Source organism: Podarcis melisellensis (genome assembly GCF_964234715.1).
Source record: "Podarcis melisellensis genome assembly, chromosome: 1".
Lineage (NCBI taxonomy): Eukaryota > Metazoa > Chordata > Lepidosauria > Squamata > Lacertidae > Podarcis > Podarcis melisellensis.
Genome location: NC_138528.1, coordinates 35,301,638 through 35,327,825, shown reverse-complemented (window position 1 = coordinate 35,327,825; position 26,188 = coordinate 35,301,638). Strand labels below are relative to the sequence as shown.

The following is a 26,188-nucleotide window of genomic DNA, read 5'->3' as shown; positions in this document are numbered from 1 at the left end:
AAACTTGTACCTGGGCCAGGAGAGATTGAACTGAGACTGAAGATGAAAAGATGTGATGATCAGATAGATGATTTAGCACCTTCAGGGAGTGTTTCCTTAAGTTTGGTCTAACCATAAACTTTTTACCTCCATCGAGGGTTCCAGATTGTATGTGGATGTAAAAACCTTTTGAAAAAACTAAAACAAAGTTTGAAGACACATCTGCAGGGAAGTATTTCATGTAGATTGGGTGTAATGGTTGTTGTCAGGGGATACAGAGCTTTGAGCTACTTAGCTGACAAGATAGCTCCCCTAGAGCATATTGAGGCTCTCGAGGAAGCTTGAATAGCAAGGGCAGAACACAGTGAATGTTATCTTCTATCTGTTGGCTTCTTGAGGCCAACCTCTGGGGATAAAATCTTTGACAGCACCATGACCAGGGCATGTAGAAAGTGAACTTGTAACACGTTCAGAGTACCATGGAAAGCATATAAACATTTTACTAGGGTCCTCCATGTACTCTACCTTTGAGGAGGCTTCATCCTATCTCATCATGTAATCAAACACTTCTGAAAAATAGGCTACTGATCCTGTTTCATCCACTAGCTCGAGAGCTGTAAGCAAATTCTCTTTGTCCCCCTGATTAAGCTGAAGAGTTTTGATGCTTTTGACCAAAAGCCTGCTGGGAAACCACCTACTTGAATAGGTCCAACTTAGCAGACAACTGCCTCCATCTCCCTGATGCTTTCACTTGTTAATGTAGTCTGGGGTACTAAGGGGAAAACATCCCCCAAATGCAAGACCAGAGTGGGAAAAGGAACTAATGATCACACCCAGGTTTTCTTCTCCACCATCCTTGGAGAGAGACAGACAGACAGACAGAAGCTATACGTGGAAAACAAAGAAATGGGACTGCGAAATCCTTCCTTTGCATTGTGTTGAAGAATGAGAGACACAGCTATTGATGGGTTAGCTCTGCCTTCTTCAAATGTGCTTACAATGCTTGTGTGCTTAATCCAAGTAGGACTGGTGGAAGCTGCTTGATTCACTGTGCCAAGAAGCCAGTGGGCTAAGTCAGGATGGCATTTCTTCTGATTCATGGTAGGAGTGGGGGGACAGAGACATTCCCCATCTGGAGTTAGCTTAAGAAGACTGATTGCCTATCTGGCTAGTATTGAGGAGCTTACTGGCCTCATTGCATCTTTCAGTGCTCAACGGTACAATGCTACTGTTATGGTGCTTAGTGATGGTTTCGTAGATTCTACCAAGCGCAATGGTGGGGATAGATGTGGCTTCCTGGGACGCTAAGGTATTTAGAAGGAAAAAATTAAGAGGTTGGGATTGAGTGACCACTGAGTTCTGTCACTTAACACCCAAGAGGCCAATTAGTGCTGCTGGGCGGGACCTATTCTAAAGAAATTTATGGACTTGGCCCAGGAGCTTCATCTAAACTGTTTCTTATCCCATCTATACATCGACAGAGAATGTTTTCTTACTAGCAACCCATTTCTGTAGTTTAATGTCAGATGCACTGCGGAATGAAATTAATGTCTAGCAAAATGAATGGGTCTGGCTCAACATTCCATACACCTTTAATGTGAACTAGAGCTCCAAGTGAAGATTACGAAGTGGCAACTGCTCAAGCAATCTCCACTCTTCACAGTGGATGGGTTAAGGGAGTGGGGCCTACTGCTGTAAACATATCAGGCACAGGACCTGGGATATTAAAGATTAGGCATACAGTAGGCACACAGCGGGTGGTGCTGTGGTCTAAACCACAGAGCCTAGGACTTGCCGATCAGAAGGTCGGTGGTTCGAATCCCTGCGATGGGGTGAGCTCCCATTGCTCGGTCCCTGCTCCTGCCAACCTAGCAGTTCAAAAGCACGTCAACTGCAAGTAAATAAATAGGTACCACTCCAGCAGGAAGGTAAACAGCGTTTCCATGTGCTGCTCTGGTCTGGTTCGCCAGAAGCGGCTTAGTCATGCTGGCCACGTCCTGGAAGCTGTCTGCAGACAAACGCTGGCTCCCTCGGCCAGTAAAGCGAGATGAGCGCCGCAACCCCAGAGTCATCTGTGACCGAACAGTAAGGGGTCCCTTTACCTTTAGGGGAAGGCACACAAGCCCAAGAAGTGCTACCATGACTTACCTTGAAGATAACCTACATGATAATTGGCTTTTTGGGTATCAACTCAAAAACCATCCCTGTACTTTAAAGGGGCTTGAAGTAGTTAGAGCCAGTGTAGCTGCTGCTCCTGTCATCCGACTGCTCACTCTGTGCAACTCTTCTAAAGAGTGCAGAGAAGAAGAGAGGCATCTTTTCATGGCTTATTATGAAGATGCATCTCTTGATTGACTCTTGGCAACTCTACACAGACACATAAAAATTACAGGATAATTCAACACACCTAAGAGTGGCTTATTAAATATCCTAATAGGTCAGTTCCGAAAACAAAATCTTACCAGCAGTAATGCAACAAATGAGGCATTATAAGCACTTGGGGACATGACTGTATTCTGGAATATTAATTATTCTAACCTCCAATAAGGGCACTTCCCTGCATTCAGTTTAAATAGTTGCCTTTGTTTGCTGACAACCCATTTTTGTATAGTGGATTTACAGCTTGATTGCTAAAGTGATGAACTAGCAGTGATTGAAATTGGCTTGTTGTGAATGTTAAGAAAGAGTGCATTCCTCTGGTGAACTAAAAGCACCTGGAGATTAAGCAGTTGGTGCTATTGAAAGTAATTTATCTCAACATAATGGTGCATCAGTTCTTTAGAAAAGGATATAATTTCATCATTAAGGTTAACCAAAATATGTCTGTATGTGTCATATCCTACTAATGCAATGCATAAACAGAATGGTATAGTGAGAATGATTACTGCCAATCTTACCTTGAAGTACTATTACCTTTTTTTGCTTTGCATTCAGGTTTTGATAATAATGGTAAATGTATTATCTAAGTTTGTCAAGAAAGCAATGTTTTCACTGGGGTATTCCTGCATTATAGGGAATTGGACTAGATTGGACCCTCAGTATCCCTCCCTACTCCAATTCTATGATATAAGCACTCTTGTGCCAGCGACGTATCAAAACACTGTGAACTTGACACTGGTTATACAAGGGTATAAGGCCTGATATTGCAAAGATATGTGTTGCTGATGTTATTCAATAATGTTAGATTCTACAGCTAAATTATGTGCAAAACCGATCTTCACTGTAAAAGACTACCATCCCATTTTATTTATATAAGAAAAATCCAACTACATTTACTAGTGAAGAATTACCATATTTGCAAGATAGGTTCTTTCAAATTAACACAAACCAGGAGTTATCCTTTATTTAAAATATTGCTGTGGTCAATAGGCTAGTCAGGCTAGCAAGATTTAAAACCACCTGACTATTTGTTTGCTGTGCTAGTAACAAGCTTACAACTATGAAGGATCTATGACTCTCAGGAGTGGCTTCAAGCAAATATTATGGGCCACAGGAAGAAGGGAGACATTTAACTCTGCAAGTGTGCAGAATGCCTTGTCTAAGAAGAAATACCCAAAACTACCAGATACAAAACTACCTTGAACCAGAAATGGTTTTGCATGGATTGCTTCTAAACAAATCAGCAAATGCAATTTAAAGAACTGATCTGGAGTTTATTAACTAATGCTAAAATTCACCTGGCAAGGCTGCAAGGAACTGTAAATGTAATACATTGTAGGGCAAAGCAACTGGCTCATGGGACATAATGCATTAACAGCCACCTGCTATTCAACTGACCTGATTTTTAAAAAACCACTGATATTTGGAGCCCTTTTTGTACTTTTAGAGGAGTTTTGGAAACAGAACTGTGTAGTACAAGACCAAGTATTTTTATTTGAAGAAATAAAGCATTAGAATTCAAGGCACTATTCTGTATACTAACATAACAGAAGAACTAGTAAGCGGTTTCATACGCTGCAAACTTTTTAATGATTAATGTTGAGCATACACATTGGAAATCTTTTTTTAAACTTCAAACTGCAACAAGTTAAATAAATGTTTTTAATATACAAAGAAAATACAACCAAAAGTAAAACTTGCTTTAAAGTGGGCCTTGCACCAGGGATCAGTGTCTTTTAAAAGCTTTATTGTTGAGCTGCACGCACGCACACATACACACATACAAGGATTTAATCTTTATAGCAGGGCATTTAGAAATCAAAATGTATTCCCACTTGAAATAATAATAAAAGGTTGTGCATGATTATACGCAAACACCCCCCCCCAACACTAGCATACTCCTATAGTGCAGGCACCATGAAAGGAAGGAAAGGAAGGAAAGAAAGCTTGAGATGCCCAATGACTAAGTTTTATGGAAGCAGATTTCTGACCAGTTAGCTTAAAGCCAGCAAAACAGGGATCAGTGATGGCAACTGTAGTGTACAGGGTATTAAACACTAAACTTTACACAAATACACTGTTATAAATCTTGTATCAGTGAACACTGAAAATCGGCAGATCTGCTCTTTGGAACAGTCAAACATTTGCTTCAGCTTCTGGTTGCACAAGCCCTTGGAAGCATCACACAGTGATCTTGCCTTTTTCTTGCTGGCTGTGTAATTCATTGGGATTTGTTTCATTAGCAGCTAACAATTTTTCCATGTGTTTCCAAAGCCTCATGGATGGGGTGGGGGAAAGGCAAGTCTCAGTAGAGCACAGCGTGGAGATTGTATTTTCTGCACATACAACACAAGAGGCTTCACTAGTTATCAATGCAAAACCAGTTTGTCATATCCTGTGTCCTACTCATCAGCTCAGTTGAGATGAAAGCCTTTCTCCATTGTAGCAGCTAGCAGGCGCTCTCGCATAATCTCTTCAGAAGAATACTCAGGCAACTTAAGGTAGTGCACACATGTATTCACAGATGGGTAACTGGCATCCGTAGCATCAACCTGTGAATAAAAATCCACAATCAACTTTTAAAATAGTGAGTGTAGTGCACATTTTCTTTTCAATTCTGTGTTGTTAAAGGTAAAGGTACCCCTGGCCATTAGGTCCAGTCGTGGATGACTCTGAGGTTGCGCGCTCATCTCGCACTATAGGCTGAAGGAGCTAGCGTTTGTCCGAAGACAGCTTCCAGGTCATGTGGCCAGCATGACTAAGCCGCTTCTGGCGAACCAGAGCAGCGCATGGAAATGCCGTTTACCTTCCTGCCAGAGCGGTACCTATTAATCAACCAGCAACCATCCTCTGCTACCACTGTTGGAATTCTGCCACTCGGTCAGAGGAATGTGCCCTTCTCAGCCGTAGGCACCGGCAGATATTCCTTGGCGACCTCCCCGCTGCTACACTGCTGATAAGCAGCCGAGGTCTCGGCGATTCTTCCCAGAAGTGTGAGAAGAACACACCGTTCTTCCTCTCTCCCCTTTGGTGTCCCCCAGGGAGGGGAAAGAAGCAGACAGAAATCTATTTACATCTTTTATTCCTGTCTTTCATATCAGTACAGAGAAAACATGTCTGCACTCCATAGCAGTTAGAATAGACTCCACCCATGTACTTCCAGTACGGGTCATATGACACACACACTGAGCTAACATCCGGTGCTCAGTACAGAATGGACTGCCCCTTGGTTCCCATGGCAACAGTCACAAACATCCTGTTTGGCTTTCCAGCCACAAGCAGCTGCCTTAGCTGACTGAGCTACTAGAGCCTTTGCTTGCAGCAGCTTTGGTGCTTTATGGTAACAGTCTGCCCCCCCCCAAGGTCTGAGGGACAGTGGACTGGCCCCTTGCTGAAAAAGTTTGCTGACCCTTGCATTAACAGGATCCATGAAGACCTCTGCCAAAGGCCTGACAGGCACCTTGTGGAGTGCAAGCCATTTCTGAGTACAAATGTGTGAGCTATCTCAAAGACAAAACTTCATAAAAAATATCTAACACACCTTTGCTTAGATATATAGTCAAAACTTTTAAGAAATGGCCATACCTTGCGTACAACAGTGAGACGGGGATGTAGATTAGCCAGGCCTCCTGGGGGAAGTGTTGAACAGCCAGTTGTGAATTGAAGGAATGCTTTTCTTTCATCGGAAGACATGCCACACAAAACTCTAACGAACCTCAGGAATCCAGGACTAAAGCACAAAACAGAACGGATGTTAAATATACCTACAGTGTTGACTATGTGTTGCATAATCAAACCAGTGTTAAACTAGTGCATGAGCATGCACACACTGCATCTGCACATCACAATACAGTGGTACCTTCATTCTTGAACTTAATCCAGTCCAGGAGTCCGTTCGACTCCCGAAATTGTTTGAAAACCAAGGCGCAGCTTCCAACTGGCTGCAGGAGCTTCCTGCACTCAATCGGGAGCCACGTTGGACGTTCAGCTTCCAAAAATGTTCACAAACGGGAACACTTCAGGGTTTGCGGTGTTCAGGAGCCAATTTGTTTGACAACTAAGCTGTCTGGGAATCAAGGTACCACTGTACACCCTAGTTGTTAAGTGGTTCCCACTTCACTCTTCCCCTAGCACAAGCAACAAACCATGCACCTGGTTTAGCAGCATTACAGTCAAACTGGGAATTGTGGTTTGTTTTTGCTCCAAACCAACCATCACATGAAGCCAAAAGTGGTTTGTCTGGACTGAAATCTTAAACCAAAGGCCACGGTTTGTTACTCAACTGCTCCATAATGAACTAAGTGTCAAATGGTTGACATAACCAAATGGCTTTTAATGCTTGTCTTTTACAATATTAAATTCCTAAATAAATCACCTTATCAAAAATTAGCATTTGAAGATAAAGATATGTCTGTAGGTACACTTTATTTTTGTTCGGGGGCGGGGAGATTATTATTAAAGAAATGTTTGCCAAATATTACATGACTATGTTAGTATGTAAACATAGCATTTCCCTGTCTTCCTCTTTGCTGGCATGAAAGTTTATTTACTTATTGTGTGTTCACTCCTACAGCAGTCTCCTCCTCATTACCTACACAGACCATGAAAACAGCATACAAGCATCTAGTTTCAAGTCTGCATGAGGTGGACCAATGCTCAGAACATTGTGAAGCAATACCTAACCATGTACCTTTAAGCCTTATCTTATTTACCTTCCCCTGCCCAACACCCCCCCAAAGGAAGACAGATTGCACAATTGAGATGTACCCATGTAGACATCAGTTCAGTGAACTATAAAAATCTGATTTTGTTTTATTACTGCACCAAACAGATCAAACCAAGTTGTTTGACAATATTCCATTTACTGTGATTTTCTAAAAGTATTTTCTGCTTTCTTTTCATAATAGACAAATTACACTTTTAAAAGCAGGGACCTATTAAACAGCACCTTCAAATGAATTGCTATCGTGAGGAGATGACAAAAGTTCCCTTTTATCTTGTGTTTTACACTTGTTATGTTTCTTCTCCACACCTTATGAAGGAGACCTGGTACATGTGAAGAAGAAAAAAACCTTGCTTGTTCTAGCCAGCTTAATAATGAAGAATTCAGAGACAGCTTGATAGAACTATCCAGCCATAAACATCAATGTGGGAAAAGTGTCTTGAGTATGTAAGCCTGCCACCCACTGGGAGATCAGTGGCATATGCAAAGCTGTAGACACCCATTTGGATAGCAAGTGCTGCTCAAGTGAAGCACCACTGAGTAACAACACACTCATATCCAGAGGAGTGTATGGAGTGTTAGGTGAGGGGTAGTACCTCTGGTGGGGGACATGTCATGCTACTTCTGGAGTAGCCTGTCCACCTTTGGTCCCCCACCCTGCACTCAGCTCTTACCGGAGGCTCCTAGAAGCTGTCAGGTGCAATTATCTAGATTGAATTTTCTGCACTTGCCACACATTTTCAGTGTCAACACCCCACAATTCCTTGTTGCCAAATCCTGAAAGTAGCGCGAATATCTTGCCACTGGGTGAAGTACCTGTCTCGAGTGTAGCCAAGCTTAGGTTCTGTGTAGTTTATTATATCTTCAGCTGCCCATGATGGTGACTGATTTCCACAAAGAATCATCTGCACTTCTTCATGACTGAAGGAACTCAGCTTTTCCATTGGAAAGACTCTGTTGAAGCCATCTTGAAATAAAAAGTAAAAAAGCATAAGCACGAGCTGAGAACCATGTTATGTTTGAAATTCCTTAACTGATAAATATTTCCTTTAAATGGTTAAACAGCCCATATATGCTAGTCAGTTACATACCTCTAAAAGCGTCCATCTGTTTCTGTATGCCAGAATGCATGCAGAAGTCAAACATCAGATCCACGTACTCTTCTGCATTATCCATAGTAACCAACTGTAACGAAATCGATGTAAATAGACAGAGAATGTTTACATTACATCACATCACATCACAGAAGAATTTTGGGGAAATGAAGTAATATTTAACTCTCATATGAATAATTTTTCCTCTACCTCATCTTCACCACCAGGCTTAAGATCCACTGCTGTAAAGCCATATACTCTGGAAGAAGGGCAAAACTGGAAATTCAGCCTGTAAGGTAGGAGATGGAATTAGTAGATACACAGCAATAGTGGAAGAAGACATGCTTTGCATGAAAGAGGGCCTAGATTCAATCCCTGGCATTTCCTGGAAGGGTTGGGAATTCTGTCTGAAACTCTGAAATGCTGCCATAAATCACTTTGCATCATATTGAGCAAGATGGAGAAATGTTTTGCGTTTGTACAAGGCAGTTTGCTTTTCTCTTAAGTGGGAATTATCTCACAAAATTGAAAATTCCAAACAGGAACACAGTAGAAACGATATGGATAAAGCACTTAAAAAAAAAATTCTCAGTGTATGTAACAAAATGTCTAAACATGCATAGGTCAATTTATTATTCCATAAGGCGGCCACATGTATATATGAGCAAAAGGGGGGAAGTGTAATCCCTTACCCTAAATCTTCTATGCTAAGAGAAGGTCCTGTTCCTGATGGGTTCTTCATCATTAGTTCCTGCAATTTAGTATTTTTCTCGTCTTCTGAAAGTCCTTTGTTGCTTAATATTAGACGTCTCTTTATTGCAAGGTCTTTAATTTCTTTTAAAAATTTTGCTCTGTGAGGGTTTACCAATTCAAAATCTTCCCACGTTAAAATCCCATTAAACCAAGCTGGGGGTTTAGGCTTTGGTGGATCAAGGATAAATTCTGATTTGGAATCTTCTTCAAAGCTTCCTACTGAGAGAGAATCGTGCCCCTCTTCCGTAGATGCCTCTGATTGACTTTCTGTGCAGTGCAAGTCTCTGTCACCCCGCGACTCATAAATCAATTTGCTCATATTGCTTTTAATGTCTCCCATGCACATGAGTTTAAAGAATGGCTTAGAAATAGGCAAGTCCACCAGTCTGTTGTCTTGGATGCATTTGGCTAAGAAAATCCCCAGAAAGTGAAAAAGTTTGGTTATTCTTTCAAGTTCATCACTATCCTGTGGAAATGGTGCTGTGAACAGACCACAAGATCGCTGTACATAATATCCTGGAGGTTTTAATCCACCACCTATATCCACCTGTTTAAAAAACAACAACAAAAAAGTGAAGGAAAGTGTTAGGGTATTTAAAGAGATACACAAACAGAATGTATCTTATCAGCTCTGCTGACTGATTACAGAGACAAAATATACCTGACGCGATTCATCATCCGGAAAGTCATCATCGCAGAGCCATGCTCCCAGTTCTGTCCTCTGGAATTCTGCTGCCACCAGTGCGTAAAACTCCAAGGTGGGTCCCAATCCTGTTCCTTCTTCTCCCAAAAACTCCACCTGGAAACCAGAGACCACAACAATAGTACTAGCTGTCTTTTGGAATATATCTTTTCTAATAAACAACTGTGCTCACTTAACACTACACAAGTGAGAGACACAGTAAAGTATTATTTGTTAAGAGGAACCTATTTTACCTCTAGGACTGACTTTCTGTCTGCATGAATCTGCATTACATTTTCTGCCCACTCCATCAAGGATTCACCACGTGGAACTTTTACTCTTTCATGTTTAAGGCGCCCAACTCTGAATTCTCCTGGATCATCTCTTCGCACTGTGCCTGTAGTTCGCGTTCGCTCAACAGTGGCCTCACGTCGATTCTGCAGCCACACTATTGCTCTGATATCAGAAAAATTGCAGATACATTGCTTTAAAACTCATATGGATAATGACTCAGAAAAGCTTTTTAATGAGACCTTCCTTAGGCGACTGTTTGCTTTCAAAAAATGAGTTTTAAAAAAAATACATAATCTATAGTTTATAAAATAACTAGGTTTAATTTTATTAATTTTAATATTGTAGATTTTATCATTGTTAATACCCTGCAACCTTAGGGTGAAGGATGGGTAAGAAATATTTCAAATAAATAAAAAAATAAATGAGATCCTTGCAACAGCACTGAGTTCAATGGGACAGGGTGCAGCAAGGCTGGGAGAACCATGGGTTGGCACTCCCTGTCTCCCACAGATGACACACATATCTGCCACAAGCTACCCCCAAATCAACACCACCTCACCCTGCCCCATCCCAGCAAACACAACACGGCCACTGCTGCTCTGTCCCTTCTATCCGCAGACACTGTTGCTGTTGTCACAGCTGTGATCTCTTTTGTCAGTTGCTATCATTTTGCCAGAGGCTATGCTGGAGAACTGCCTCTGAAGACTCTCTCTCTCTCTCTCTCTGTCTCTCTCTCTCTCTCTCTTTCCTGACTAGCTTTCCTCAGCCTCTGACACCAGTGTTTCCTTATTATCTTTCTGCCTCCTCCTAGGTTCTGGCCAACTGATTGACTCCTCTCATTCATCTGACCCTCAAACAGTGACATGCCTGCACTTAAATTCACTTCAGTCAAACCCTCTAACCAATCATAAGGTTATCCTTGGAATTCTGAATTCCCATTGGCCAATAACCAAGAATCAATTATTTTTAACAGAATGTGCACTAAACGTCCTCTCACAATTAGACATTTTCCATACCCCCAATTCACACAAAAGCTAGATTTTGTTGTTAATGGCCAGAATAGAAAATTTTGCAAATTTGTAACCAAAACACCTCTTGTAGCAGTCTAGTTGCTTCCTAGAAAAATGCTAGCTGAACCCCCTCATTACTATCATTTCTGACTATAATTAGAAATAAAAGACCAGAGTCCCCCACCTTCACAGTGTTAACCATTTTCAAACCAAACAGCATCCATATCATAACAGAATTCTTGTATTTAGGTTTAGGTTTTACTACCTAAAAAATCAATTTCTTCACAAGGAAACACTGATATTCCAAATGCTGACATTAAAGAGATTCAATATTCTGAAACTGCAGCAAAGAAGCAACTTGCTTGTCAGGTTTCTTACCTTGATGCCCCAAATGCTGTACATGTGAAATACAGCTGTCGAGTTTCGAATGGAATTAAGAAAGGGCACTTGCTAGTTATCTGTTCACACCAGTCTGGCAGAGCTCCGCTTGCTAGTGCCAATGGCTCCTGTAATTTAATACACCCACTGTTTAAAATGCAATGTCTGAAGAACAAAATGTATGATGGATAAATAACTATTTATGCATTCATATTTTTCCTACACACTCACCTTATACCACTAGTTTTTGTACTTTGTAAAAAACCCCACAATTGTTGTAAATAGGATGGTCATAATTAAATAAACATCTACTACTGCATGTTGTAGAAAATGGTTTGTTCTAAATGCATTCAAACGTCTCAATATATCATCACCCAACTTGACACAAGGGTTCCCAAGGTGGGGGTGGCAGTTTTTGTGGACATTGGGCTGTCAACCACCATTCTGAATCAAGATGGAGATTCAAAATGTGACTTTGGTGTGACTTCATCTGATCCAGGCTTCCTCAAACTTGGCCCTCCAGATGTTTTTGGCCTACAACTCCCATGATCCCTAGCTAGCAGGACCAGTGGTCAGGGATGATGGGAATTGTAGTTTCAAAACATTTGGAGGGCTGAGTTTGAGAAAGCCTGATCTGATCTTTGGCATGATGGGCCCAAACACCACTGATTTCAAACTCAAGATTTCAAACTCGGCAGAAAGGATTCTGAGGCGGGAGTGGCTTGCTTTTGTTCATGTTGGGGTACTAACAGCCAGTCTGAATAAAGATGTCAGTCTGAAAGAGGACTCTGCCTGATTTTTGGCATTGTTGCTGCTGGCATCTGTCTGTGTCAAGAGACAATGGAGTGTGCCTCTGGGGGTGAAGTTAAACCGCTGTGTTAGCAGCACTGAAGTTACTTCCCCAGGGCGCAAGCCTAGGCAGTGTGTAGGGAGGTCCTGGGCTGCCCAGATGACAAAAACCCACTCTTGGCCTTGGGCTGGGGTGTGTTCACACAGTCCCAAACTTTACAAATTACAGTATCCATTTTTTTTAAAAAATAATCCTGCTTTTTCAAATTCCAAGGAAACGTTAGCTACTTCCTGCTAGTACTAAATAAAGTAGCAGTTTTCTTAAATGTTAATCTGTCATTTTTAATCACTGGATGTGTTGTATTCATTTATTTTCCAGCTTTCCTCCAAGGTGTTCTAACTTATGGATATCCTACATTTCATTCCCATTTTTATCTGCAAAATAATCCCGAGATAGATTAGGCTGAAAGGAAGAAACTGTCCAAGTTCACCCAGTGAGCTTCATGGTTGAGTGAGAATTTGAATCTGGTGTCCACAGTCCAATGCTGCAGCCGTTAACCACACTAGACTTCATGCTTTTATAACAGTGCAATTTAAAGGAAATTCTAATTCTTTTATGACTTATGTCAGTAAAATCCTACCAATCTATGTTCAGTTTTCAAGATCAAGGCTGCAATTAATTGAACTGTACAACTGACTCAGCTTTGGATGCCTCACCAAAGCTCCCTTCCAGAACATGTCAAATTTCAGTATCAAGTACCATGGGCCATCTAAATAATGAAACAAAACCAGCAAATGAAGAAAAACCACATTCAAATAATTTTCACTGCTTCCTTTAAATAAGATGATATTTCAGACTTCAACCATCTACAACAGCTGCTATGAAACCAAAATGCCTCAGAAATAATCTCAATAATAAATATATATATTACCTCAATCTGTTGAAGAATTTTTGTGGTGATTTTTTTGCTTGTGAATTCATCTGGTGGGAAATTAAACTGAAGCTGTTCATCTCCTTCTGAAATTATTAATAGAAATGAATAATAATGTACTAAAAATATGTTTCCTTTGTGGAAGCTTTTAGGGGGAAATGTATTACATCCTACTTACCTTCTTGAGAATTTCGAGTTGAATAAGGGTCACTTGCAACAATATACAAAATACGGAGCAACTGTAGAACATCTTCTACTCCGCAGGAATTCTGTCCACTACCAGCTTTGGCTTGAGGCTGTTCTTTTATTGAACTAAGAATGTCTGAGTTCTGAAGGGTGGAAATAGCTCCCTGGCTCAAACTGGACTTTGATCCATGTTCACAAAAATCCTGTGTAAATAAATGAATGAAAGGAAAATAAATACATAGTAAAGGTTAGAACTGCGATGTAATTATTTTGAACTTTGAGATAGAGAAAATGTAAACATGGTTTGCATGATGCAAATACTCAGCCTTTAGCTGTTGTTAGGCACTATATTATTATTAATAATAATATAATACTGTGTCTATTCAAAAGCATACAAAACACTGGAGCTGGAAAAAGTTAAACATGAGGGTCACACGTAAACGTATTTAACCAGAGTAAATTGCATTAGTCACACATCAAGTCCTTCTGTCAGGACTCATAACACGATGCAAAATAAAGCATAGACATTCCCCAAATCAATACTTTTAGATGCAGACATATACCTTGTATGCAGCTATGAGTTGGGAACAATTTCTGTTTTTCCTAATGCTTTTATTAGTGCCGGTTAATTTCCAGTGGCGCAGAAAGGCTGAATCCGCATTCTTCTGCAGGTAGGTTATCAAGTCATTCTTTGGTAATTCATCAGTGCCAAGGTACTGTTCCACATGCTCTATTGACCAGCAACCCTACAACAGGAACCACCAAATGTTGGTATTTCCTGGTTGTAAAGTTTGAAACATTTCACATGCACTACACACATTTCTTTAGGAACATGCATTTACAAACATTCTTTAACATATCTTCCATTCAACAGAACTCAGTTAGTGTAGCTTTTTAAAAAAGCTGCTGCTTTTTTTTAAAGTGCACAAACTGCACAAAAATCTGTTGACAGCCACATAAGTATTGAAAAGTTAAGATTTATCTCACCATTTTCCCACTTTCTTTCTCTTTATCAGAATCCTTCATTTCTCTGTATACAATTCTAAACATGAAAAGATTTAGAGTTATTGATGTACTGGCTTTCTACAACAGAACGCACTATTTCCAAATCAGTATGAATCTTGCGATATAATTTAAATTGTCTTCTGCTTACATTCTGCATAGTAAAATAATTCTGAATGCTTTGCTGCTTGCCACACAAGAGTAGCATTGGTGAGTCAGCCAATGATGCTTCTTAATACTAGACTGGCAAAGCAGCTGATACAACGCATTCCAAGAATTCAACTGCTGGCGCAACAGCTCTTAAATCTTGTTTATAAATTCTTTAAACTATAAAAACCATGAATATATTTTGAATTACAGGCCACCTTGAAGCACAACTATTCATTTTGATGTAGCAAGTGCACTCTTTATGGTAAGAATTCTTTTATCGACACTTATTTGTTACAATTTCAAAAACAATATAAGAACCCTAACATTGAAATGTTAAGGCAGGGGAAAAGAAATGATGCCAATGTTTACATAAGACTACCACTATCCAAACACTACTGCCGCACAACCATCATCCACAAGGTAAGAGATGACATAGCAGCAGTTTTTGATATATATTGTAAATATACATTGCAAAAAATGCAGCCATAGACTGTTTTGGATACAGCATCGGATTTTAAATGTCTTACGTGTATGTTGGCTCCCAAATTCGTCTGAGCTTATCAGATTTCACGTTGCCATTGCAGGAAAGTTGTAGCAATTTTTGAACATAGTAAAAGATAGTTGATCGAAAATTTGTTAGGGGCAGCTCAACCTCGCGAGATGTACCAAGGCCTGTAACTTTCAAGGTGAGTGCTAAACGGGGAGATGGTGTACACTCAACTTCTTCCAGTAGTTCCAAATGGGGTGTGCCTGTAATCAGTTATAAATCAGTGCAATGAGTAATAGGTTTTTTTAAGTCTGTAACAACTTTCAACATCTCACATATATTTCGTGATATCATAATTCTTATCTAGACCTGAAAATAAATTCAAAGTAAAGACATCTGAAATTTCACAAGGGGGAGGAGGATAGAATAAGCATTTCAGTTTTACCCTGTTACCCTTACATGGTACCTAACTCACTCATTCAAATCTCACTTGCTTCAGACCCCAACTCCTTTCTCCATTCAGCACCTCATTCTCATCAGCTTCTTCCCTGTGAAAACAGTGTGTGTCCCTCCCCTGCTACAATCTAGATTTGTGAAGGGAGAAAGTTTGGGAAGGTGGTAGGTATCTTAACATGTCCTCCCCCAACCTAGTTGTGTCTCTCCTCCTCCAATCTCGTTCTTCTCTTAGGTTCTTTGACATGCTTGTGTATTTATACGTGTATATTATATATTTATACTTCGCACATGGTTTTTCAAACAACTCATGGATATACCTGGGGGAGGGATTTCAAGATCAGTTGTCTGTTGAACATTAGTACGGCCAGGTCTAGGATCAAATGCAGGTACTAAAGCAGAAAACTGACGTTTCAAAACATAATCATCATCCCATGTTCTTCTACGTCCTCCTTTTGTTTCATACTCTTCTTCTTCCTATTATGCAACAAAAATGGCAAAATGAACAAAAAAGTTATTTTCATTTTTTAAACCCACACTGGATTGACAAGTACAAAAACTATCTATTGCTGCTGCTGTTGTTAATTACTAATTAATTAATTAAATTTGTATACTGCCCTTCACCTGAAGATCAAAGGGCAGTTCACAAGATGAAAATACAAAATGAGATCTCAAAATACAAAATGAAAGAAGAACAAACCAATAACCCCTCCTCCCACAAACACATTTAAAAGGCCATAGAATGTCCAATCAGCCAAAGGGCTGGTTTAAGAGAAACACTTTCGCCTGGCACCTAAACATATGTAAGGAAGGCACCAGGCAAGCCTCCCTGGGGAGAGCATTCCACAAATGGGGAGCCACCACAGAAAAGGCCCTCTCTTGTGTTGCTGCCCTTGGGTCTCTTGTGGACGGGGCACACTAAGATGGTTGGAGGTTTGGGTCAGTCCATACAAGGAGAGGCAGTTACTGAGGTATTGCTGTCCTGAGGCTAATAATAGTAAATTTTATTTATATCCCACCCTCCCCAGCCATATCCAGGCTCAGGGCGGCTAACATCAAAATATAAATACATTAAAAAATAAGATTCAGCAATCAACTTTAAGACTTTATAGGTCAAAACCAGCACTTTGAATTTGGCTTGGAAACGAACTGGTAACCAGTGCATTTGGGGCAGGATCAGTGCAATATGCTCAAACCATTTTGCCTGGGTGAGCAACCTGGCGGCCAAATTTGGCACCAGCTGAAGTTTCTGAACTGTCTTCAGAGACAGTTATTTAAGTTGGGTAAGCCATGAGAATAGCATGAGAATAGCTAAGTAAACAAACTGAACTTGCTATACACTGCAGATTCTCACCTACAATTTCAAAAACTTAAAGCAGGGGTCAGCAACCTAAGGCCCATGGGCCAGAAACGGCCAACAGAGGTCATTTGACCGGCCCGTGAGCCGCCCCTAAACCCCGCAGTGCGGGGGCTCACTTCCATGGCACCGGAAATCGCGTCTGCGCACGCGCAGATCCTGGAAATCAAGGGCACGCGCACTAACACACATGCACAATCCGGCCTACATAGGGATCTCTGCAGGACCAATCTGGCCCAGGCAAAGATAAACCTTGCTGACCCCTGACTTAAAGCATCAATGCTATCCTGTTTAACTTACTTAAAATGCACAAACATAGCTGTCACTTGTTTAGCCAGATTTATAGAGGAAATTATGTGAATTCTCATCCTAGATTCTTTTCAAGCAGAATCAAGACTCAGGTTAATCTGGCAGCTACAATTCAGATTTCTAATGAAGATCACATATGCAGTATTTTTGTGGGTGTGACGGTACTCACCAGTATGAAGTACCAGCATATCCTTTTAGGCTGTGCATGGCAGCCACTTTGTAGTGGCACCCACAGAAAAATTATCAAAATACAAGTAGCAACACCTCATTTTTAATGCCCCAAATTGCTACATATAAGCATACAGCTACTCAAGGCTGTTTGCAGCCCATAAGCCATTTCCAAGGCCATATTCTATAAGAGTTCACCTCAGATAATTTGACACTGATATAATGGAATGGGGGAGGGAAAGTACCAAAGTGGACATTTATTGTAGTAGAATCTATTTACATAATCTGTTATTTAGGGGTTTCTTTTGGCATTCCACTGAACTAATATCATGAGGACTGTTATCATTTGATCTGTAAACAAGGTAGAACTTTTGTAATACGCGACTGAAATGACAACAAGCTACTGCTGATGCTTTAAAAACGGACAAGTTCTCTAAATTGACAAAACTGGTCCACGATGAACAACCTACACTATAATACAAATTCAGGAGAGTAGAAGGTTTTTTGATATGGTCCCCATATAACTGCAGATCAGACAATATTGTAAAAATAGATATGAACTGTACCATAACTTCTTCATACTCTTGATCTTCTTGATTGTCATCTTCATTTTCGTCATCCTCTTCATCTGGCTCAGGTAGATCTTCATCATCATCTAACTCCGCTAACAGAGTGCTGGCCCGACAGCTATCAAGAAAATCTACACAGAACACACACAAACCACACACTAAGAACTCAGTTGCTTGTTGTTTGCTTTAAAAAAAAAAAGGATGAAGACTGATTTTGTTCTATAAATTCAAAGCAGGAACAGGAAAAAGAGGCTCAAGACAGTAGAGAAGAAACCTATTTAAGGAATTTTGACAAAGGGGGAAAGCATTTCAGAAAACAACCTGAAAAGGAATGGGAAACTATTTGGAATAAGGTAAGATACTCAGACAAACTGATTCCATTTGTAAGCACAAACCATTAGTTGAAATGGATAGCAAGCCAATAATTTTGCTGCTATAGTTACAATACATGTTTCATAGAACTTATTTCCTTTCATTTTCAAAAACATCATATAATATTAGCAAATTATCTCATAAACCACTTTCGTTCCTGTAGCAATGTGTCAAACCATGAAAAATAAAAACCACAGGAACACCTCTAAAATAGCAGTATTCCAAGTTCTACACTGACAACTACTAATACTGGTACATAGCAGGCCTTCAACCATTCATGAAAGACAGGTTTCCATTTCTTGTTCTGTATTCAGAGCACCCAAAGAACTGCAGGTACATTGCTAACAGCACTGAACCCACAACTGTAATGACACGGGTAATACCTACAGTTTCAAACATGGAAGGATGGGGTTTTTTCACTTTGAAAGCAATTATCAGTCCCATCAAAAATATAGCAATGTACATCTGCCTACATTGTAGGAGCAAGGCAAGAAGGGAATTGGAAAATGGTGCCTTGTTTCCTATACAGGCAGAAATTGTGCATATATAAAAATCCTAACTCTAGGAAAGTCAGAAACTGCACATTTTTTACATACAATTTATGTTCATACGGGATGCTTGTCACATATGAAGCAGTCTAAATCCCAATAGAGCATAATCTCCTGGTTTTATAGGAGCCATTTTTGCATTTCATGGGTCTTTAACTTTCTTAAAACATATTATGGGCTCATCAGATCATGCAAATGGGACTAACCAACCAGAACGTCATCATTAAGCTTGACCTCCCATAACATCTGAACCTGGGACACTGGCTTCTTACTCTCTAATAACCATGCTCTATGGAGATTTTGACAATATATTCATAATTCAAAACTAATGTGGCAAAAACAACTCCTCAGGGATAAAAAAGACAAACTGCTACCCTGATGATCACTTATACCTCAAACATGGCAACTAGCACTCAAAGCAAATTGTAAGACAACTTTCTAAAGTTTATGGCATTAGAACATCAGCCTAAAAGCATCTTTAACAGATACATGAATATATTTGAGAGATGCTTATAACTTTCAAATTCTGTTTCATACTGCACTCTAGGAATTCAACAGGTGCCACTTCCAGACTAAAAAATTAATTCTAATTCTAAATTCTAATTTGCAAAGGCCCACATAATTTCTTGAATCGGTCTGTACTCTCAAAGGATGCCTTACCACAGCCAGCGGCATGCAGCATTTCCCAGTGGCTTCTGCTGATACAATGTGAAGTATTCATTACAATTTCCAGCACTATCTAGGTTCATTCGCCCAACAGCTTGATATAATTTCTATCCCTTAATTCTACCATTCCCTTTTGTCCCCAACGCTTCCCCGAGAACTTCCTTTTCAGCTCCTAACTCAAATGGAATGTATCCACACCAATATGCGGTAAACCCTTTGAGGAATCTTACATTTATTCTACAGTAATAAAGCCTTTTGTTGGGGATCTTATCACTTCCATTTTGTGTGCAGTCACCCCTAAGTACCAAACAGGAAAAGGGAGAAAACTAGCACTCTCTCTGCAGAGCTTTTCTTTCAACCAATGATCCAGCGGTCATCTGTGCAGTGACACAATTTGTTACTATCCGTGTACAAATAACAGCTAGGAACTTCCTAGACCTCTAGCTAGTGTAGCAGATTAGGTGATCCCATCCTACCATTCCATCTCCTAGAACATTGCATTTTTGTGTGTGTGCTCTAAAGGGATGAACAATCTTCCCACTAAGTTCTCTTCCTACCTCCATGAAAGCAGAAGCTCATGTAATATTTTTTTAATATTTTTTTTTGCAGCCATCGCCTAAATAAGCTCTTTATTTTTAATGCTATTCTTCTGCCCCTCCCAGAATTTGGGCCTTCAAATCTCCACTATAATGTCTGAAAGAAACGTTACTATTCAGACTTTTCCTGCACATATATGATGCAACTGATTATTTTAAAGAACTGCTTCAGCCATGGCAGGAAAGTTCTGACCTCCAACAGCTCTGACTGTTGCATGAGTGTCTTAGGAGAAGAATATAATGTTGATCCCTGTGCTTACTGCAAGAAATACACCAAGAAACCTAACAGAACCCATTTGCCCAAACTCCAAATCTCTCTCTGGGAATAAGCATTAGCAAACCAGGAGTTTCTGCTACTAAGTCATTATCCTGTGATTTTCCACACATGGAAAGCTATTTGAAATGACCTCTGTGTGAAAATGATGCATTTAAGCTTCTGTAGGTCTTTACTATTTCGAAGCAAATGTGTGTATGCCAAGCTGTTTTGTTGTTTCCCCATAAATTTGACTACTTATAAGCATGGCACCAGGTGTAAATGTTTCTCTATAACCAGGCCTTTGGCTGATTAAACAATCTATGGTCTTTTAAATGTTCGTGGGAGGAAAGTTATTGGTTTATTTCTGTTTCTCTGTTATATAGTTTGTGGTCTCATTTTGTATTTTTATGTTGTGAACTGCCCTTTAATCTGTGAATGAAGGGTAGTATAAAAATTAATAACAACAATAACACTGGCCAGGTTTAGACCTCGTGAACCCAATTCTCAAGGTCATGTTAGGGGACTTCTGTAGGCTTGTGTGCTCTCTTCTTTCCTGACACATGCTTCCTCTGCTATTTATAGGATTTTCCTAGAGTTTGCTGACATGTTGAAGCTGGCAAACTATGGATAGCTGCCACTGAATTATGGTTTGCCATGTGATTTCACAGTTGTGTTTGTGATCAATTATCAGTACACCAGTACAGCTGACTGGAGATTTTGCCTGTGACAAGGGACCAGGCTAATGCACATGAAACAGTGAATGTGCTGTGGAGATGTCAAATATTATTAACTGCCAATGCCTTTCAACTTAGAATTTTGACAATGGTTCTAATTCATACATGTGAACTTTGATCCATAATGTGTTCTTCTATCAGAATATTCCACCCAAATGGGAGGCAACTCCTAGGGGCCAAGCTCCCTTCAACCCACCCCCCATAACATATTTGAGGGGGCTGAACCCAAATTTGATGGGCATTGCCATTCAAATGGTGTGCATGCACCATGTCTTGTGATCAATTATGCAGGATGGGCTTACCTGGGGACCCCAAATATTTTATTCAAGTTGGCACCCCTGTTCCCACCCAATTCTGGATGGTCCACCAAACCCCAGAAGTCACTTTTGGAGCGGATAGGTGAGCAGGGGTTGCAATTGGAAGATGGGAAAGTCTCATTGCACAAGTGGAATTCTGCTCACACAAATTTGGATCTAAGCCACTGTTTTCAATGTGAACTTACTTCACAGAATCAATAACTGCAGCACACCATACTGAAAGACTAGACATAACAGTGATATAATACATATATATATATATATGGATTTCTGAATTTTTAGAAGTTTTCTTAATAGGCCAAGACATTCAAATCAATTGTCCTACATTTTAAATACCTTTATACTGAAATGCTATATAAAAATATCATAAATACAAAGAATGTAGAGGATTGTGAAGAGCTGATGTTTATAGAAAAGATGACACTGGGAGTAAAAGCCTTTGCTGGGGAACCCTTTATGTAACTAGTAACAGGGTAAACAGCTCCGTTATTTGATATGCTTTAGTAATGAAATAACTAAGTGAGAAACCCATAACAAAAGTAAAGGTGAAAACAGAAAATTATTAATGGGAAATCTGCTTATGTTCATTTAAAAATGAAACTTACCATATAAAGAATATTCTGCTTCCTGACCTGTATCGCTCTCACTAGATGTTGATGTTAGGCTAGTAGTTAGAGTGTTACTAAGTGACTGACCAACAGATAAAACTGTAGTTGCTGTGGCTACATTGCTGCTGCTAGTAACACTGGATGTAGACATGGTCACTGTTGATGTGGTACCAGTTGTAGTCAGATTAGGAAAACTTTGGGCACCCATTAGAGGAGAAGCTATAGATAAAGATATGGTAAGATAAAATAAATGATCCAGAGTAGAACAGTTTGCATTCATGAGTGCTTCAATGTGTTTCAATATTTTAAATAGTCACCAAGTCTATCTTATTCATCAGTGCAGAATTACAGGCCAATGCAAGAAAGGGCTTCAAGTAAAACAAAAGACCAAAATAGAAATCTGCTTGTGTTGAAGCAGCCCACATTCTAGTTTTGAACAAGTACTACGATAAGAGCTAAGTGAATGTAATGCTGCTTCAATCTAGGCAGGAAAAACTGTCACTCCAAGAGAAGAGTCAAACAGAGATTCTGTTAGAGTGATGACATTTGTGCCTCTAGCAATAAGAGGAACATACCACCCACTAAGGGGTGGTCCTAGTGCCCTTTGGAGAATACTGAACACATATGTTGGTCCTCCAGAGATAAAAGAGTGAGTTCAGCACTGCCTTTGGAGAGCCCTTTCCCTTTCTGAGCAGATTAGCAGAACAGTTGCATTAACAAATTCCTCTTGGAAGCAGAGGGGAGGACAGGAATGCTTTCAATGGGAACAATAATCTTTTGTTTAATTTCCATGAATAAATTTGAACTTTTAAACAGGATTCTCTTGAATAGTTGCTGTAAATAGATCAATCCAAGATATAGTCTCACATTTTCAAAAGCATTGGTAGTAATTTAACTAATATAGAATGAACCAAGAATCATCTAATTTTCTTTATCTGCTTTGGGTCCCAGGTGTGCAAGCAACTGTGTGTGTGGTTTCTCCCTCTTTTCTGAGAATGCCAGAATGCTCTCTTAAAGGAAGAACAAACATCTCAAATCATGCTTTCTTAGTGCATATATACATCCCAATCCACAGTTTGTTAAAATTGTTTTTGCAAACTAAAATCAAATTATGGTTTCAAGTTCTTACTTGGTACCACTTGAAAATCATGATTTGCCAAATAGTTTAAGTTCAAGCATCACAACAAACTTGGTTTAGGTTTACAAACTATGGTCTGGTATTACATTTGGACCATCTTACTACTGACTCTAGTCAGTTAATCCATTTTATTAGCGCTTATCATCGGATAATATGGGGTGGAAAAATTAAACACAGTAAAATAATTATATAGAATAAAACTATGTTTTACTAAACTCATCTTCGTTCAAGTAAGTTTTCACAGTCATGTTTCAACTCGTTTTTTTAAATATAAACATATGAGAAAATGGATTTTTACAATATTCTCTAAAGTGCAAAGAATAACATTTCCAAATAAAGGGAAAGGTGAACAGCAGTTCCCACAAATTTTCAAGTAATAAGGGCACCAGTTCAGTTTCCAATGCACACGCTAGTTGGCTATTCTTTTCCCTTTCATATCAGGCACTGCTCACCACATTAAAAAAAAAGACTAGAATGGCTGCACTTCCATGGCTCAACCCTCTGCCAAGCATGGACCATAGTTGACAAAAGACAAAATAGAGAAATAACTTGTCATCTTATTCTTTCAATATAAAACTAAATCAGCAGTATCTCCTTAGTCTATCTAAAGAAGCCCTTTGTCTACATTCTTAACATTTTAGCCTCGTAGCAAGAACTGCAGTAAAGCATAGAAACAAAAATAAATGGCAGCACATATAAACCTGTGTTTGTAACACTCATTTGTTTTTAAAAAGTATGAGCAACTTTAAGACAACACTATTTTCCCTAAGCTTTTTACCTATTCCAGATGAATGAAATATTTTTCAATATTTTGAAGAGTGAGAATATAAGCACCAGAGTTTCCGAATTAATTCAGATTCAAGCACAACATTCTAAGCAAATTTCTATGAGACATGCATTTATTTCTAGGAACATCACTGATAGATTAGAATTAAGAAACAACTTAATGCTCTTCTAATCTATCCAAAGGATTTCAGTGCTATAAGTACCAGAATAGACTTAGCTATGATGTTGTGGCACCTAGATTTCTTCTTAGCAACGGTATTTACTTTAATTCCCCCTGAAATCAAACATTAAGTAAATGGAGTAAGTAAATCCTGCTGCACAATTCTTTAATTACTGCAGCAAGAGCAATTTTCCAAGACAATACAAAATTGGGGGCAATATAGCTATTATACCACCCCAGATGACTCTTCAAAGTTACCATTATGTCAAGAATGTCAAACCCCTTTCTTCCCATTTCACAGGTGCAGCATAAGTTGACAGGTATTTATTTTTACTTACTTGCAGTGCTCATGACATTTCTTCCTAAAGTATTAGTGTTGTTATCACTGCTACTTCGGCTTAAATTCATGTTGTTAGTGGCATTGGTGCGAGCGATGTTCGCCACTCTCCGGACGAAGGACTCCAAACTAGAGGTTTCTCGTGAGGATAGGTTAGGAACACTTGCACTGGAACTCATTGGAGCCCCAGCAGCCAGAAGTGAACTCACTGATAGTCTGTTACTTGCTGAAGAACTAAGGGGTCTCTGAGAAGCAGCTTCTTTATTTGTCAGCTCAGATACCGAGCTAACATCTGGAGAACTCACACTAACAATTCCCATGGATATAGCATTGGACTCCCCAGTTGTGCGGATTGAATTGTCAGTTCCTAGCTTTCTTTCAACATTTTCATTTCCCACATCGGCTGTCAAGGTGCTGGTACTTGCACTGGACGCTGACCCTACTTCAGTCTGAGGCATGCCATCAGCAGAGGAAAGGACAACAATTGGCTCATGGACATCAGTGCCTGAAACTATATTTTGTTCCATTACATTTTCAGATCTCCGCTCCATTTTTGTCGAACCCAAGCTGATGTCGCTGCTACTGGCCACGCTACACACAGAACTGCTACTTCCTTTTCTACTTGAAGAGCCTGCAGCAGCAGTCATCTTGTCTGGACAGTTGTTTTTCACCAAGCTGCTCCATGACTGCGTTGTGCCTGAAACAGTGGATGAAACAGGTTTGGGTGATGCCGCTGAATCAGGGTCGTACCCTGGGGCAAGCTTGAGGTCAAATTTTCCTTCTGCGCCCATACGGTAAGAGTTAGAGCCACCAGCATCCCAGGTGACATCAATCCAGCCTAGAAAGGGACAGGAGTTTGTGAGACCCAGCAGAAAGCAGACAGGAGCGTGTCAAGACAGTAGCTCCACAATATGGGATCAGCTTCTCATTGGGCCGCTATCTTGAGTCACAGAAATTACTTAATAGGCTTTAAAGCCAAACAAAATAAGAGAAAGGTTTGAAATTCAGGCAGTGTGATCATTGTAGGTGTACTACATTAAAATGGACAGCTCTTACCACAGTTCAAATTAATACTAAAGATCTGAGAATCCAGTCAAAAATGTAAAAAAAAAAATGTATTAGAAGTAACAATTACTTTAATTTTTTAATTCCCTTAAAAGTAAAGTTTGAGCTATGTGTAGTAGAAGTGTGTGGGCATTTAAATGGTTTCCTTATCAGAATACTTGGTAACTGTTATTATGTTTCACATACTACAGTATTTTAAGTTACTGGGGAAAATCCATTATTCTATTTTAAGTCAGCTTGTTAAGTATAGTTGGCCTCCATCCTCAATCATTGGTCAACCACAGCAGTAGTAAATGCAGTTCAAACTGCACCTGAAACCTGGCTTTCCTTTAGGTTGTGGCAAGGCAGTCCTTGAACCTTTATTTAAAAGGTGAGTGGGAAGGGAGGGCAAACAGACCACGCTTGGGTCCAAGGAGCATCCTCGCAGCTTCCTTCTGCTTATGATATGAAGACCTTTCTCTATGCATTATTTTAATTACATTTTAAATAACCGACTCTCCAGTTTTTGTTTAACAATTATTTCCTGGGAAGAAGATTTTTAGTTGATATGGGAACTAGAGAGAATTGTTTTCTTGGAACTTGGCCTCATATGGTTCATAGAGTGATGGATTCAGAGTGGGGGAGTTAGTTAATCAAATCTTGAATGCTAAAGAAGACAAGCACATTAAAATATCACCACAAAATATTCTATCTACTTTTCTACTTCTTTCTAATTTTCAACTACTTTTCACAAGTATTTTTAAGTGAATAATTATTAGGATGATTTTTCTGCATAATAGGAGAATGATTATTCTAAAGAAAAGATACACTTGAGATGGAGATCTTGAATGTGGCATCATATCCTTCCTCAAAAAATAGATTTATAAATCTAACTGCTATGGCACTGGAAATTTAATACCTGCCTCTTAGCA

At 39.6% G+C, this 26,188-nt stretch overlaps 1 protein-coding gene across 12 annotated transcripts in view; it reads right to left on the bottom strand.

The window, feature by feature from the left end:
* Positions 1 to 3,924: 3,924 nt before the first annotated feature.
* HECTD1 (HECT domain E3 ubiquitin protein ligase 1) overlaps positions 3,925 to 26,188 on the bottom strand; it is a 68,763-nt gene continuing 46,499 nt past the window's right edge. For 7 of the 12 annotated variants that reach the window (XM_081888640.1, XM_081888634.1, XM_081888639.1 and 4 more), the window contains 18 exons: positions 24,214 to 25,050; positions 21,789 to 22,010; positions 17,692 to 17,825; positions 15,612 to 15,768; positions 14,879 to 15,101; positions 14,187 to 14,241; positions 13,763 to 13,945; positions 13,192 to 13,402; positions 13,014 to 13,099; positions 11,293 to 11,420; positions 9,865 to 10,066; positions 9,590 to 9,727; positions 8,868 to 9,475; positions 8,386 to 8,464; positions 8,173 to 8,266; positions 7,898 to 8,048; positions 5,944 to 6,088; positions 3,925 to 4,910 (listed from right to left, as the gene is read on the bottom strand). In XM_081888640.1, coding sequence (XP_081744766.1) covers positions 4,773 to 4,910; positions 5,944 to 6,088; positions 7,898 to 8,048; positions 8,173 to 8,266; positions 8,386 to 8,464; positions 8,868 to 9,475; positions 9,590 to 9,727; positions 9,865 to 10,066; positions 11,293 to 11,420; positions 13,014 to 13,099; positions 13,192 to 13,402; positions 13,763 to 13,945; positions 14,187 to 14,241; positions 14,879 to 15,101; positions 15,612 to 15,768; positions 17,692 to 17,825; positions 21,789 to 22,010; positions 24,214 to 25,050 — 3,791 coding nt within the window. In that variant the 3' untranslated portion in view covers positions 3,925 to 4,772. The remainder of the gene's footprint in view (positions 4,911 to 5,943; positions 6,089 to 7,897; positions 8,049 to 8,172; positions 8,267 to 8,385; positions 8,465 to 8,867; positions 9,476 to 9,589; positions 9,728 to 9,864; positions 10,067 to 11,292; positions 11,421 to 13,013; positions 13,100 to 13,191; positions 13,403 to 13,762; positions 13,946 to 14,186; positions 14,242 to 14,878; positions 15,102 to 15,611; positions 15,769 to 17,691; positions 17,826 to 21,788; positions 22,011 to 24,213; positions 25,051 to 26,188) is intronic. The other 5 variants (XM_081888645.1, XM_081888636.1, XM_081888642.1 and 2 more) reach the window with 4 other exon arrangements.